We start from the raw sequence: 17,172 nt of genomic DNA, 5'->3' as shown, positions 1-17,172 counted from the left end.
TACTTAAATAAAATAAAAACTTAAATAAACAATAAAAATAAACTATTTGAATTCCATTAAGGGATTAAGAGGACTTTTATTTATTGATTGCTCACCATGTGCCAGATGCTTTTATGCATCATCTTACATAATTCTCATATCAACCCAGCAAAACTCAGGCTCCCTAGGCCTCCCTGTTCTTTCTATGAAGCAAATCTCAGAATAGTGCTATGTGTCCCCCTAGCTCAAAACCCAGAGTTCCATCTTCAAACTTTTGAAAAAAGTGTAGATTTTTCTGCATACTTTATGAGAAAATGGTGGGAGTGGGGGGAATTACTTAACAAAACTTCTTAAACATAACCCTTTTAAAAAACCATCTTTTCTTGGGGCACCTGGCTGGCTCAGTCAATGGAGCATGACTCTTGATCTTGAGGTTGTGAGTTTGAGCCCCATGTTGGGTGGTGTAGAGATTACTTAAAAATAAAATCTTCTAGGGGAGCCTGGGTGGCTCAGTCAGTTGAGGGTCTGACCTCAGCTCAGGTCATGATCTCACAATTTGTGAGTTTGAGCCCCACATCAGGCTCTGTGACAACTCAGAGCCTGGAGCCTGCTTCGGATTCTGTGTCTCTCTCTCTGCCCCTCCCCTGCTCACACTCTGTCTTTCTCTCTCTCTCAAAATAAATAAATAAATAAATAAATAAATAAATAAACATTAAAAAATATTAAAAATAAAATCTTTTAAAGTAAAGTTCTGGGGGCACCTGGGTGGCTCAATCAGTTAAGCATCCAATTTTGGTTCAGGTCATGGTCTCACGGTTTGTGAGTTTGAGCCCCATGTCAGATGAGCTTGAGCCCTGCTTTGGGGTTCTTTCTCTCTCTCTTTCTCTCTCTCTCTCTCTCTCTCTCTCTCTCTTTCTCTCTCTGCTTGCTCACTCACACTCTCTACCTCTTTCAAAAAAAAAAAAAAAAAAATCTTTGGGACGCCCGGGTGGCTCAGTCGGTTAAGTGTCCGACTCTGGATTTCAGGGTCATGAGATCAAGGTCATGAGATCAAGCCAATGGGATTCTCTCTCTCTCTCTGCCTCTCCCCTGCTTGCTGATGCTTTCTCTCTTTCTCTCTCAAAACAAATAAATAAACATTTAAAAAAATCTTTTCTCTTTCCCCCAAATTCTTCTCTTTTTGCAGTACTCTTCTTTCCATATCTTCCCTTAATCTCAAAGGATCCTCCTCATTCTTGGGTATGTTCACTCAGCCTTTCTCTCCTCAGTAGACCCCTTCTCAGAAATTCCATCCAAAAGCTTCCCCTTTAGCAAGTACCAGGAGTTCCAGCTGTCCCTCAGGGACAGTACCAACTTGCCCTTGCACAGACCCCTGAAGGTCTCCACTCCAACCAGTATTTGAGGTCGATACTATTATTATTCCTAATTTGTAAAGGGGGAAATAGAGGCTCAGAGTATCTACTTGCCCAATCATACAGTTTAAAAATGGGAGCTGGGGGTGCCTGGGTGGCTTAGTCAGTTAAGCGTCTGACTCTTGATTTTGGCTCAGGTCATGACCTCACAGTTTGTGAGACTGAGCCCCACGTAGACCTCTGTACTGTCAGTGCAGAACCTGCTTGGGATTCCCTCTCTCCTTCTCTGTCTGCCCCTTCCCTGTGTGCGCACGCCCTCTCTAAATAAATAAAACCTGGAGCCAGGATTTGAACCCAGGTTCAAATCAAATGTTTGATTTTCAAATCTTTGATTTCAAAGCTGATGCTCTTTTAGTCTCACTGCACTACCCTCCCTATGCTAGTCCTAGGAAAATATAACCTGCCCTACCATCACCATAATCTTGTACTTCATGACCCCAGCACCCTGGTTTGAAGTTGGGAGGTCAGTCTCTTCTGGGTCTTACCCTCAACAATGTAATACACTGTGTCTGTTCAACCAGATGGGGATAAATGACACAGTCTCTCTTGGCCTCTCTTCATACCCACCCCTCTCTCTTCCTCCCACTCATCATATTCTCCCATCCCCTGAGAAAAGGAGGAAAGAAGAGAAGAAAATATGAAAGAAAGGGAAATAAGAATAGGCTAAAGGAGGGATGTGGGTGGTTTTCTGACGCTGTTTTTACTGGATCAGAAATAGAAGTAAATTAAAGCCTTCTCAAAGGATGCGGAATTCTATACCTTGTCGTACTTAACTTCAGTCCTTAGTTATAACTGCTAGAATACTCAGGAAGTTCAAAGAAACTTTAAGAAAAGTTTCTTGGTTTACATGTCATTGAAAGAGTGACTGTTTTAACTGAATCATTTAATTAAATAATTAAGTTACCATTTACTTCGTATCTCTCATGTGCCGAGATTAGTGTAACGGTAGAGCTAATGTACATAAGTGACCTGACACAGCTCCTGGCGTGTAGTAGGCTTTCAATGAGTTATATTAAATATATCTTGAGAGGCGCCTGAGTTGCTCAGTCGGTTGAGCGTCCGACTACAGCTCAGGTCGTGATCTCGTGGTTTGTGAGTTCGAGCCCCGCGTCAGGCTCTGTGCTGACAGCTCAGAGCCTGGAGCCTTCTTGGGATTCTGTGTCTCCGTCTCTCTCTGCCCCTCCCCTGCTCACACTCTGTCTCTCAATAATAAATAAACACTTAAAAATTATATATATATATATATATATATATATATATATATATATATATATCTTGAATCCCCATGGTAGCCCTAAGAGGTAAAATCTTTTTGTTCCCATTTTACAGTTAAAGAAACCAAAATTCATAAAGCTAAGTAACTAGCCCATGGTTACACTGACAATATATGTTTGAGTCAGGGTTAGGAAAACAGATGATTGTAGCCACTGGGCTAATGCCTTACAGATACCCTGTATTCTTACAGATACCCTACCAGTTAGATACTTTTACTACCCCCCACCCCTTTCAAAATGAAGAAACAGACACTTACAATGCTTAAACTTGAACCTGGTCTAACTCCGAAGCTCATATATTACACAGTACATCAGGGCCTTATATGCTTGGGGAGAGGCTGGCAAGCTGTCATTTGAGAAACTTTGCAGGGATGTATCCATTACCCTGGTGAATTGACCAGAGTTCAGAGCCCTCAGCCTTATAGGCAGAGATTTAATTGGGCTGCCTACTGAGAACCAATCCATTTCTCAGGGGCAGACTCACAAGCTCAAGAGGCTTCGTGAAAGATCAGAGGGCCAAAAGAAAAATGTAACTACATTTGAGGTTCTTACAACCAGTGCATTCTCTCCTTGTAGGCAGACCTCTGTAGGAAGTCAAATTTTAATCCAAAGTTATTTACTAAATATGGAATTGAAGCAAAAGGAAATCACTGGATAAGTTAAGAAGGGCATCTGCCACATAGTAAGGATTCAATAAATCTTAGCTGTTATTATTATTACTAATAGCTATTGACATCAGAGGAGAGAGAAACCATGAATCCCTTAAACTTACATGAAAAGTTTGGGTGTGTACATATGTGCATTTTTCTGGGGAAGAGTCTATATCTCTTAATAAATTAACCAAGTGTTAGTGACCTATAAGAAAAGTTAAGAGCATAAATTCTAGGCAAAATTCTATACAGAATCCTGAACACCTTGATGGATGTAAAATTCAAGTAAAATTTGACTTGGCTTGGTATTCTCCCAGAGCTAAGGCTGTTATGGTATGTTGAAATCTATTTGAATGACATATAACCTCTTAGTTTATGAATCACTTTTAAGGACATTTTCTTCCCATAATATCTTTGCTATATGTTTTCTTAGTACTTTTGCATATTCTGTAATTTATTTCCCCATTTAGTTCATTCCAAATCATCTCCCTTTGGAGATAATATTCTTAACATTCAGGCTCCTCACCTACAGTAATCAGTAATGAGCAGTAGTACCTATTCTCTTTTGTGCATAAGATACCACATCGGTAACAGCAAACAATAATTTGCTAAGAAAACAACATGGCTATCCATCTAAATGCTCCACCTTTCTGTTCTTTAAATTATCTGTAATGGGGTGGGGTTGGATTACTTCCATTAGAGAGAAATTCTGTCTCCTTTTACATTTACCTTTCTGTCAGAACACCTTTCAAAATTTCCTTGAATTGTAACTTCTTTGAAAGTGTGTCACAAAATCTGTATCCAGAAAGATCTAGACCAGGGATACCCAAACTGTCCTCCTCTCTGTTCATTCAACAGTATTTATTCAGTGCCTTTTCCATTATTGGCACTTTCCTAGGCACTGGAATGACAAAGGTGAATAAGGATTTAGTAGGGGACTGAGACCCATGGATTTAAAATTCCAATGTACTATTCTTTGAAAGGAATGTATGGTGGCATGAAAGCACAGACAAGGCAGGCTCTACTCTGTTTCAGAGAATCAGGCAAGGTTTCCAAGAAGGGCTGACACTTGGTGGGTAAGTGGGTAAATGAACAAACAGTGGGAAAAGGGCTTTTGTTTACAGGGAAGTATGTGTGCAAAGGCATCAAGGTGTGAGAGGACTTGGAATAAGAAGAAAGAAAAGATGGGGCGCCTGGGTGGCTCAGTTGGTTAAGCGGCCGACTTCGGCTCAGGTCATGATCTCACAGTCCTTGAGTTCGAGCCCCGCGTCGGGCTCTGTGCTGACAGCTCAGAGACTGGAGCCTGCTTCAGATTCTGTGTCTCGCTCTCTCTCTGACCCTCCCTCGTTCATGCTCTGTCTCTCTCTGTCTCAAAAATAAACATTAAAAACAAATTTAAAAAAAAAAAAAAAGAAAAGTTGGAGAGGGAAGTAGGAAGGATGACTACAATCGTAGGTCAGTATGTAAATGGCAGATAGGAAGAAGGGAAAGTTGAGGGAGTTTCTTCCTGAGAGCATTCATTTTTTTGTTACAAAGAAGCAGGCATTGTTATCCAAGATGAAGGGACAAGAATGGACAAGGGGGCTTAAGGACACCAACCATGCTCATATAGGAGAACTACTAAGCAGTACTGAGAGACCATCTGTGAGAAGCAGCAACCATAGCTGTTGAAACCTGTCCTCACCCATTTGGCTTTACTCTCCTTGTCTCCCCTTGACAGAAATTTCTAATCGGTCTAACTTGTGGAAGCACTAATCTTTCTATCATCCAATATTCTTGATATTTTTTGTAACTTCCACATCTTATGTTCAAAAAAAAATTTTTTTTTTATTTTTTTCATGTTTATTTTTGGGAGACAGAGCGTGAGCAAGCGAGGGGCAGAGAGAGAGGGGGAGACACGGAATCCAAAGCAGGCTCTAGGCTCTGAGCTATCAGCACAGAGCCCAATGTGGGGCTCAAACTCACGAACCGTGAGATCACGACCTGAGCCACCCAGACACCCCTCAAAAATGTTTTTGAGGACCCACTGCCTAGGTGCTTGCTACAAACTTAAATCCAGTTTTGTCTGCCCTTAAGGAGCTTAGTGACAGGTAATAGGAGAGAGATTGAGGGGGAATATAACAGGTGAATAATGATAGCACTAAGGGCACAACATGAAAAGTGCATTAGGGAAAGTGTAAATATAGTATTTGCAAGTTCGGAGTGCACAGACCTGTTTGATATCATCAGCACCTCAAGCAGCCTGTCTGTATAGAACATAGGATTCTTTTAAGACCTTGAAGAACCACTGGTAATGTAGGATGACCCGGACAATTTAATTCCATTAAAAAAAAGTGGTATCGATCTGTAAGCATTACACAGACAACTCAACTCCAGCTACTTTATCCAGCTGAGATCATTTTATTGCTTTCTACCCCTTCAGCTGCCTTGCAGAAAGCAACCTAACCTTCTTTTTTTAAAGTTTTTATTTATATTCCATTAATTAACATACTGTGCAATATTAGTTTCAGGTGTAGAATTTAGTGACTCAGCAGTTCATACAGCTCCCAGTGCTCATCACTCCTTAATCCCCATCACCTATTTAATCCATCCCCCTCCCCTTCCTTCTGGTAGCCATCAGTTTGTTATTTAAATCTTTTTTTTTTTTTAAGGTTATTTATTTTGGCAGAGAGCATGAGCAGGGGAGGGGCAGAGAGAGGGAATCCCAAGCAGGCTCCACGCTGTCGGCACAGAGCCCCACACGGGGCCTGAACCGACGAACCGACAAACCGTGAGATCGTGACCTGAGCTGAAATCAAGAGTCAGACTGGGCCACCCAGGCACTCCCATCAGTTTGCTTGCTATAGTTAAGAGTCTGTTTCTTGGTTTACTTGTCTTTTTCCCCCATTTGCTCATTTGTTTCTTAAATTCCACATATGAGTGATCATATGGTATTTGTCTTTCTCTGACTAACTTATTTTGCTTAGCATAACACTCTCTAGCTCCCTCGACATTGTTGCAAATGGCACTACTGGGTATTTACCTAGAGGATACAAAAATACTACATAGAAGGAAGACATGCGCCCTGATTTTTATAGCATCGACAACAGCCAAATTATGGAAAGAGCTCAAATGTCCACTAACTGATGAATGGGTAAAGCGGATGTGGTCTATAGCTTTCTGACTTTTTTTTTAAGTTTATTTATTTTGAAAGCAATAGAGACAGAGCAAGTGGAGGAGGGGCAGAGAGAGAAGAAGAAGAATCTCAAGCAGGCTCCACACCAGCACAGAGCCTGGTGCAGGGCTTGAACTCACAAACTGTGAGATCATGACCTGAGCTGAAACCAAGAGTCAGCCGCTTAACCAGCTGAGCCACCCAGGAACCCCAAGCCTTCTGACTTAACTGCTGTCAGTCTCAACTTTCTGGCTGCTGCTTTCTTGATAGTGGTTCACTTCAAAATTAACGATCTGTGTTTGTTCCAACATTGGACCTGCTGAATCTTAACCAATCCTAACAGCCCCAGCCAGGGATCTTCCGGTCCTAACCCCCGAAACCATTTAATCGAGCAGCAGTTTATAATAGCAGATTCCTTTCCCAAAGAGCTTCTTATCCTCACTACCCTACAATCTATTTAACCTCATGCCAGTCAGCCACATCCTTACTACACCATGCTCATGCTTCGAGTAACTAGAATTCTCAACACCTTCATGGAACAAGCAGAATTTAAAATGACTTGTAACCATATTCTCCCAAAGCTGAGGTTATTATGCTACGTCACAGTTTATTTTGATCAAGTATAACCTATTAGTTTATATTCAGTTCCCCTTCTTGATGATTTCAAGGCCTAGGTTTTCTTCTGCGTCAGCTGGGAAGATTATGTGGGGGTTTTTTTTCTCCTCCATTCTGTTGACATGGTATGTTACACTGATGATTTTCCTATGTTGAACCACTCTTGTATTCCTAAGGCATATCCTACTTGTTCATGATGTATAATCCTTCTAATATGCTGCTGGATTTGGTTTGCTAGTGTTTTAGTAAGGATTTTTGCACTTGGTTTTTGTAAAGCATCCACTATTAGGGTTATTAAGAACCTTTCACTTCTTGCCAAGGAAGTGTCAGTCCCCTAGTGAGTAGATCTCTCATGGTGAGCATCAATAATATTTGTAACTACTTTGAAATCATATATCTTTTTAATCCATATGATCAAATGTAGTAAAAACTCATCTGTTCTGCACCTTATTTTAGAAGAATAAACTTTAGGCTTAAGTAATAAAGACACAGATATTTCCAAGATTATTCTCACTGAAAATTCATAATGAGTGCAACATTGAAGGCTTCCAACATACAGTTAATGACTAAGAAGGAAGTTCTCAATCTGCTCTCATTTACATCATGTCCTCATAGGGATAACTGGGTATTTTTTATTCATTAGACTAGAATAGTGCTTGGGACATAGTAGGCCATTAATAAATATTTCTGATAAGTGAATGAACAAGTTCAATCTTTGTATTTTATAAAGAAGAAAAATCACTTACCCCCAAGAATTATCCTAAGACAGTGAATAATGTTTTATTTGTGTTTTGTCCTTTTAAAAAATTAATCAAAACATAAACAGTTCATCATAGGACTCTCAAAAGCCTGAAGTGGATGGCAATGGGGTACACAGCAGCTCCAAACCCTACCCCACTCTATAGTTAACAAATGAGCCTCTGCTTGCTTAGAACACACACCAATCCCATCCCCTGCTGTTCTCCACAGAAAAATTCCCTCCTTATTGCAGATTTTACTGTATATAGTCCATATGATAAAACCCGAAAAGGTGTAGGGGCACCTGCATGGCTCAGTCTGTTAAGTGTCTGACTTCGGCTCAGGTCATGATCTCACAGTTCATGAGTTCGAGCCCCTTATCAGGCTCCACACTGACAGTGCAGAGCCTGCTTGGGATTCTCTTTCTCTCTCCCTTTCTCTCTCTCTGCCACTCCCCCACTTGTGCTCTGTCTCTCAAAATAAATAAATAAACTTAAAAAAAATCCTGAAAAGGTGTTTATTAATTCAGTTTTCAGGCAGACCCCAAAAAACCCATCGGGGGACACATTCTGGCTCATGCTTCAACAACAAGAATAAGCTTAAGAAAAGGAAGAGGAGAACTGAGAATTGCCAAGATTTATGACAGGTAAATATTTTCTTTTCTTTTCTTTCCTTTTTTTTTTTTTTTTTTTTTTTGGTTTATTTTTTGAGAGAGAGAGAGCACAAGCTGGGGAGGGGTAGAGAGAGGGAAAGAGAAATCCCAAGCAGCCTTCGTGCTGTCAGTGCAGAGCCGGATGTAAGGCTCCATCTCACAAACCATGAGGTCATGACCTGAGCTGAAACCAAGAGTCAGACGCTTAACTGAGCCACCCAGGCGCCCAATATTTTCTTATTTTTAATCAGATTCTTGGGCATATGGCATTAAATAGAATTGCCTCTCCTAAGGGGCTGTAATTATGCCACTGGCAGATACTACATGCTTGAATTTCCTTCTCAGAAAGTATTCAATTCATTGTGACGTCCCTACTATGGACTAGGTTCTAGGGATTCAGAGATTCTGTTGACACATAGACTTGGTCCCTGGCCTCCCAAAGTTACAGTAAACCTAGATAATGAAAGAATCAATTCCAACCAAATTGTGTCCGTGCAGGGAAAGCACAGAGTATGATAGAGATATATTATTCTCCTTTCTTCTGCTAGGTTTTGTTTTGTTTTTAGGTTTCAGTTTAAACATCCCTTCCTCAGGGAATCTTCCCCTAACCCTTACAGTCTAGGCTGTACCCTTTACTGTACTATATATTCTTTTGTGGTACTTCACGTATTTAATGAAAAATTATAAACAATAAATTTTTTTTTAACGTTTATTTATTTTTGAGACAGAGAGAGAGCATGAACAGGGGAGGGTCAGAGAAAGAGGGAGACACAGAATCTGAAACAGGCTCCAGGCTCTGAGCTGTCAGCACAGAACCCGACGTGGGGCTCGAACCCACAGACTGTGAGATCATGACCTGAGCCCAAGTCGGTCTCTCAACCGACTGAGCCACCCAGGCGCCCCAAACAATAAATTTTTACAGAGAGACATACTACATACCAGCTATTTGAGGTTCTGGGGATAGAACAATGACTAAAACAAAAAGATAAGGCCCTACCATCATAGAGCTTATATTCCATTGGTAATGATTTATATAATGTATCTCATCCTTGCTAGACAGCAAATTCCCCGAGGATAGAGACACGATTCTCTTGCTCACTGCTGTATTCCATCAGTGCCTGAGATGTAATACGTGTGCAGTATTTGTGACTGATTTATTAGCCAACCCTGAGCAACAAGGCGAAGATTTGTAATAACTCTACCCAAAGGAGGAAAAATCAGCAAAAGGAAATCACATGAGCTCTTAATCTGGTTTTTGCCATGTATCACGGTACTTATTATGAGCTGTCATCGAATAAACATTAAATAATCAGTTCTCCCATTTATCTGATTTCCATTTAGACCATTTTTTCATGACCCGTCCCTATAAGCTATAATATACAAATTCTGTGTTTTATGAAGCTTCAGCAATCTAAATGTTCTTTATTGAATTAAATAGGTAGTAGGATTTTTCCATCTTTTCACAGATACAAATTTCTTGGTCTGCATCTTAGACAGATTGCTGTGCTTAGAACTTTCCCTAAACACTTTTTACTCTGAATTACATCAGCTGGCTACATGTACCTCTCCCTCACAATAGGAACTGAGTCTGGTTCACCAGTGTCCCCAGCACCTAATATGGTATGTGGCACATAGTAGGAACTCAATTACTATTTGTTGAATTAACAAATGAATGAACTCCATCTATATGTTCAATCATTTGCATATTTTATCAGATCCTCCCTATTTGTAGGAACAAGTAACTCCTGCAGTCCTACAGTCTTGAGAGAATACTAGGGTTCTGCATACTCAATAAAGGGTAATTAAAGTTATCATAGAGGTTAGTAATGTCAAATTTCCATAAATTTGAATAAAAACACCAAAACTAGATCAGAGCTTAAAATGTCAAAACTTAATTTGCTATGCAGCTTGTCCTCCCTTCTTTCTGGTCCCTAAAGATTTCCCACAAAGAATTCTTGACTTTAAAGGAAACTTTTTGGTTGAGAAGTTGATGATGCTAATAATAATGGTAGCTAATACCCATTGAGTGGCTGCCAAGTCCTGGGCTTTGCACTAAGTGCTTTATATATATATATTTCATCACTTATAACAACAACCCTAAGAGATGGAAGTCATTATCCATAGTTTCCACATGAGGAAACAGGTAACCATTGCCTCTCTACAGTCCATTCCATTTTTTTAAACTCTATTCATTTTGAGAGAGAGAGAGAGAGAGCACAAGCAAGGGAGGGGCAGAGAGAGAGAATCCCAAGCAGGCTCCCAACTGTCAGTGCAGAGTCCGATGCGGGCCTCAAACCCATGAACTGTGAGATCATGGCCTGAGCCGAAATCAAGAGTCAGACGCTTGAATGACTGAGCCACCCAGGCGCCCCTACAGTCTATTTTAAACATAGAAGCCAGAGCGAACCTTTGTAAAATTAAGTCAGATCATATCTGTCCTCTGCTTTAAACCCTCCACTGGCTCCCCATTTTAACTCACAATAAAAGCTCAAGTCTCTGCAGTGGTTTACAGAGCACTATGTAAATATCCCTATCCTGTTTCCCCTGTTCTCCCCCTTCTCACAGCACTGCAACCCCAGAGGGCACTTTGCTGTTAGAAACATGCCAGGCACACTTCTACTTTAGGGGCCTTGCACTTAGTGTTATCCCTGCCTGGAATACTCTTTCCCCACATAGCCCTCATTCTGGTAACCAGTCTCTCCTCCTTCAAGTCTTTGATCAAATGTTACCTTCTCCACAATACCTGTCTAGATCTCCCTATTTAAAATCGCAACTCCTCCCAGTTCCCACACTTCTGTCTCCCTCACCCAGCTCTATTTTTTCTTTCCCCATAACACTCATCATCTTCGAACATACTACATAATGTATTTATTATGTTCATTATTTATTATCCATTTCTTCTTGCCAAATATAAGTTCCACAGGGCAGGAATCTTTGTCTATTTTTTTCACTTCTAGATCTCAAGTGCCTACAATAAGGATATAGCAGGTCCTCAATAAATATTTTCTTAATGAGTAAATGAATGGACTCCCCGAAATCAATCAATAAAGATTGGAATCAGGATTAGAATCTGTGCTGTCTGAATCTAGGGCTGACACCTTTATTTATTTCTTTTTCTTTTTTTTTTTTAAGTTTATTTATTTTGAGAAAGAGAGAGAGCATGCATGAGCAGGGGAAGGGCAAGAGACAGGGGGAGAGAGAGAATCCCAAGCAGGCTCCATGCTGTCAGCACTGAGCCTGACATGGGGCTCAAACTCACAGAATATGAGATTATGAAATCAAGAGTCAGACACCCAGCTAACTAAGCCACCCAGGCACCCCTAAGGCCGACACTTTTAATCTTACACCATTTTTTAATTTGTTGAAGATGATCTATTTAGGACAGTCATAGCTAGTCCCATGGCCTCAGCTACTACTTTATACAGATGTAGTAGAAAGGCATTTCCTGTTCAGAAAAAAAACACAAAATTCTCAAGGAATTGAACAGAAAGGAGTTATCAGAAGAATTCTCAGATGTACAGGAGTGACTACAAAAAGGGACTCAGTTCTTTCCGTAGGATGTCACTATAGTTATTACTCCCATAAGTAACTATTGCTGGCCCCCAAGTATACATTATTCTCCCTTTAAAGCTTTTGAATCAAGAAAAACCCCATTTATTTTATTCTACTTAGCATATCTGAGGTCAGTGGACAGTAGAAACAAAGAATCCCACTGAATTCAAAGGAAAAACAAATTTTAAATAATTACCAAAAATTGAAAAGGTACCCAAATGGTCAAGTTTCTGAAGTAATTTTTTTTTCTGTTTCTAGAACAGAATAAAAAAAACACCAGTTCAACTTTGTAGATAGCTTGCGAGGCTTCCCTCTTTCTCATCTCCTTATCTTCCTGCCACTTGTAAGTGGCCAGCTGAGTATTTGCCATCAAACATTCTTTTCTGATTCTGTTCAGGCCTTTTTAGCAGCTGTAGTTTTAGCTTAGCAAGCCTTATTTATAGCCCATTTGCTATCCTCAGGGGAACCCCCCCCCCCCACCGCTATTTCCTAAGGGAAGTAACCTGACCCATAGGGTGCTCAGAGTGTATAGTCTAATCTCTACCCCTCTAACAAAACAAAACAAAACAAAACAAAACAAAAACCAAAAACCAACTTTGAGAGGTATTTTAGTCTAGTGGTTAAGAACATGACCTTTGGGGGCGTGGGTTAAGCATCTTGCTCTTGATTTCAGCTCAGGTCACGATCTCAAGGTTCGTGAGTTCAAGCCCCACATCAGGTTCTGCCCTGACAACACAGAGCCTGCATTGGATTCTCTCTCTGTCTCTCTCTCTGCCCCTCTGCCACTTGTTCTCTCTCTCTCTCTCAAAAAAAAAAAAAAAAAAGAACATGAGCTTTGGAGTCACATACTTTAGTCTCTAATCTGGCATCATCATTTACCAGCAGTGTGCCCCCTGGTTACTTCTCTCTGAACCTCAATCTTCTCTGTAAAATGTGGATAATAATACATACCCAAGGGTTCTCATAAGATTTAAGTAAAATAATATAAAGGAGCCTGTAGTAAATTAGTAAATATTTAATAAATGAAAGCTATTAATATTACTAAACAGTCACCACGACTTGGATATAATAACAGCACAAAGTAGCAGTAGGCTCTTTCTCTCGTGATCAGTAATTTTCAAATTTTTATTTCTTGTTTATTAACCTTTTACTCAAGCTTTAGATATTCACTTCCAACTGCTTACAGAACTCCTCTACAGGAGTATCCCACAGGTACTTTAAACAGAACATATCTAAAGCTAACTTCTTAGTCTTCTCATTCTTATCTACAAAACAAGTATCTCCATTCCAATTTTTTATTCATGCTATTCCCTCTACTGGGAATACCACTCAATTCTGCCTCAAAAGCCTCTAGAGGCTTATCTATGAGGCCTTCCCTAATCAACCTAGTTGGGATAATGCCTCCTCTCTTCAGAGTTCTATAATATATATATTGACTTTATGAAATTTACCTTACTTTGCATATCTGTCATTTGTCATAGTTCCACCTGTTAGACTTTTTTTTTTCTTTTTTTTTTTTTTTTTTTGAGAGAGAGAGAGAGAGGGCACAAGTGAGCAAGGGAGAGAGAGAGAAGCAGGGTTTGTGCTCACCCAAAGCAGGGCTCAAACTCACTCATCCCAAAGCGGGGCTCATGCTCATGAACTGTGAGATCGTGACCTGAAACAAATTCTCATGCTTAACTGACTGAGCCACCCAGGCGCCCCTCACCTGGTAGACTGTCTATTTTTGTGAAATCTGTAAGATCTAGTATATAATAAGGTATGATTTTCATAAGCTTAAAAACATTACTTTCTTGCAAGTAAATATAAAACATATGTCAAAGTCTTGTTTCAACTCCTTAATTGATGAAGAAATTGATTCAAAGGATAATTTGACAGAGATTTACGTAGTCAATCAAAGGAGTGATGAAATAAATTTGCAAATAGATGGAAAACTGGTTAGTATCCTACAAGGTGATAAATTATAACATTTGAAGTTGTCTTTTCTACTGGAGGGAAATCAGTTGCTTCTCTACACAATGATTCCAGTGCTATAGCGTGGCATCATTTGCATTACCCTCAGACAAAACTCATCTCCGTTGCTATCGTTTTTCTACAAATTAACCTTGACTCCTACAGTGTTGTAGAATAAATTAAAAGGTAAAAATTTAAAGACCATACAATCACATACAAATATGAAATGTCAAAGATTTTATTTAACTCATTAATTAATGCAGGAACCAATACAATTTTATAACCAGATCAAAGAAAAAATCAAATGAGCACACATATGGAGCCAAATGAGGAATGCTAACATGAATTATAAATTGATCAAAAGCAGGTCAGTATCCATAGGACAATAATCCATTGTATTCCTCCTCATACAATTTACATTTCTATGGACAAGAATAATTTGTATTACTCTTGGTTACCTACAATTTACAGAGTTGTAAATAGCTCAAAGACAATGGAAGGCAGGGTCCTCACAGAACTGGGAAACTGGGAAGGGTGTCCTGGGCAACCTACTTTTCTTTTCTTTTTTCTTTTTTTAATGTTTATTTTTATTTTTTATTTTTTTTAATTTTTCTAATGTTTGTTTATTCTTGAGACAGAGACAGAGCGCGAACAGGGGAGGGGCAGAGAGAGAGGGAGACACAAAATCTGAAACAGGCTCCAGGCTCTGAGCTGTCAGCACAGAGCCTGATGCGGGGCTCGAACCCACGAACTGTGAGATCATGACCTGAGCCGAAGTCGGACGCTCAACCGACTGAGCCACCCAGGCGCCCCTTAATGTTTATTTTTGAGAGAGAAAGAGAAAGTGAGAGAGAGACAGAGTGTGAGTAGAGGAGGGGCAGAGAGAGAGGGACACACAGAATCCAAAGCAGGCTCCAGGCTCTGAGCTCTGAGCTGTCTTCACAGAGCCTGACGTGGGGCTCAAATCCATGGACCGCAAGATCATGACCTGAGCCCAAGTCAGACAGACGCTCAGTTGCCTGAGCCACCCAAGCACCCCAACCTATTTTTCCACTGAAGGCCCTCAGTAATCTTTCAGTTCGCTTCAAAGCCTTTCACAATTTTCCCCTGCGTTAGTTTAGTCAGTAGAAATGTGCACATCCCTTTCAAATCGGGGCCCCTAAAGGTCTGCCACACAATGCCTGAGAGTATACTAAAAGAACCCCCTAGTTATTCCTTCTGCCTATTTCCAAGTTTGGGGTAATTTTTCTTGATATTCAGAACCTTGCAAATGGAAGTTGTTCAGTAAGTGTGAGAGTTGATAATGCTTGTGGGTAAATTTCTGTAGTCCACATTTAGCTCTAGCAACTCTGAAATGTCTCTGGAGCCTCAGACTGATAGGAGTGTGATGCCTGTGACATGAATATGGTATTTATAGAAATGGAGCTTTTTATAAACTTCTGTTCCCTTGTATTCTGTTAGCCCCGAGATGCCTGAAAATGAAGCCACCTTCGCAATAACTGCTGGAGGAATTGGGGATGCCAAGGAGTAGGTGGCGAATTGATGCAAATTGCTTCTTAGTGCTTATTAGGAGCTAAAGAAATGGCAAAGCAGTCTCAAATTTCAGGTCTCGAAGTAAGAGTTTGTTTTTTTCATGTGTTATTGTTAAAGGCAAGTCAGCAAAAGAAATGTAAATCTTACATTTACGCTAAAAGTCTCTGATGTGTAATGACTGTACATTGAATGTCAATTCAAGAATATATATAAACTATTGAAATATATATAAACCTATTGAAAACTAGAAGGGATAACTGATCCCCTCACTTTAGTGTCCAAAGTGAGACACTAAACAGATGGAAAACGTGAGTTCGAAAATGTCCCATTCCCTCTTGAACACTTAACAGAGATAGATACACTTCCAAAGGAGGGAACCGTTTAAGGAAGGAATGTTTACAGGACACACACAAAAGTTTTTGTTGTATTTACGGCATTAAATTGTATATTCACCTTTAGCAACAGAAAGGAAATATTAAACTAAATTTTAAACCATTTGACTTTTTGACAAGTTGAAATTACTTTTAAAAAACGTGTTTTTTAGATTTTTTATTTTTTACAAACATTTTTTATTGGGAAGATAAAGAGGAAGGTAACTAGGAACTCTATAGTTCGGGGTAATCAATAGTGCATGAGTTTTTATATTTTAAGTTTGGGGTAGAGAATTCAAAATATTAAAAAGATATATTAAAGTTAATTTCATGTAAAATTTCTGAGTACTAATTTTAGAAATGTACAAAAAAATATTGTTTTTCTGTGACACAAAAATAAAATGTAGTTTTCAAAATGAATGTATGATTGAAAGTATTTACAAATTAAAATACTAGCAATATTTACAACGACAGTCTTTATTGACCACAAAAAGATTTCATAGCTTATGTTGCATCACTTCACATGAAAATACAAGTATCGAAAGTACCATTTGTTACACAAGGTATTGGATTATCCATTGTCATTCGCTCACCAATGCTTGGAGCTAAAAGATGTACACGGAAAGTATGACTCCTGTCCTCAAAGAATGTGAACACTAGTTAAGACACTAGTGTTAAAATACTAATAGTTGTGAAAGAATGAGAGAGATCAAGTGATTATATAATTAGTCAGTAGTGTGGTCTTGGATTACAGGATTGCAAAAATGGGAGAGGAAAGGTTAAGCTGTGGGACAGCATGTGCAAAGGCAGAGAAGCTGGGATTTGGAAACAGAGACCAGCCTGACAAGCAGAAATTGTTCAGAGTGGTGTACTGGGAAATAAGAGCTTTTTTTTTTTTTTTTTTTTTTTTTTTACTTTTTTTAAACCACAGAAGCTGCTTCTCTGAATAAGCAGAGACAAAGTCATCTAGGAGCAGATTTTCTGTATTCAGCAAAGTCAAATGGCTTCTTTTGGTATACAAATATAAATGCATACTTTTGTCCTGGGGAAGGGAAGATTTTGTTACTTGATAAAAACTGAATAACAACTAAAGATACCACGGTATGTGGAGCCCTGGAGGGGAATGGACTAATTTATGTAGAAGCCCAGAGCCTTTTTGGTAGGAAAGGAAATAAAAGTCCCAAGATTGGAAATTCAGAAAAATTTTCTGGGTTAAACTGAGTAACCCCCTCACCAGTGAGAATTTACCAAGAGGTGGGTAGTGGGTTTGGAAACCAGGGCTTAATACA

At 39.5% G+C, this 17,172-nt stretch overlaps 1 protein-coding gene across 3 annotated transcripts in view; it reads left to right on the top strand.

The window, feature by feature from the left end:
• The window catches only part of DMC1 (DNA meiotic recombinase 1), a 41,561-nt gene extending 25,298 nt beyond the window's left edge, over positions 1–16,263 (top strand). The window contains exons 13-15 of one of the 3 annotated variants that reach the window (XM_042993275.1): positions 8,352–8,468; positions 14,267–14,346; positions 15,441–15,519. In XM_042993275.1, coding sequence (XP_042849209.1) covers positions 8,352–8,468; positions 14,267–14,309 — 160 coding nt within the window. In that variant the 3' untranslated portion in view covers positions 14,310–14,346; positions 15,441–15,519. Of the gene's footprint in view, positions 1–8,351; positions 8,469–14,242; positions 14,347–15,440 lie in introns of all 3 variants that reach the window. The other 2 variants (XM_042993274.1, XM_042993273.1) reach the window with 2 other exon arrangements.
• Positions 16,264–17,172: the final 909 nt, after the last annotated feature.

Source organism: Panthera tigris, chromosome B4 (genome assembly GCF_018350195.1).
Source record: "Panthera tigris isolate Pti1 chromosome B4, P.tigris_Pti1_mat1.1, whole genome shotgun sequence".
Taxonomy (NCBI): domain Eukaryota; kingdom Metazoa; phylum Chordata; class Mammalia; order Carnivora; family Felidae; genus Panthera; species Panthera tigris.
Note: the sequence above shows the minus strand (reverse complement) of the source record. Positions and strands in the feature narration are given on the sequence as shown.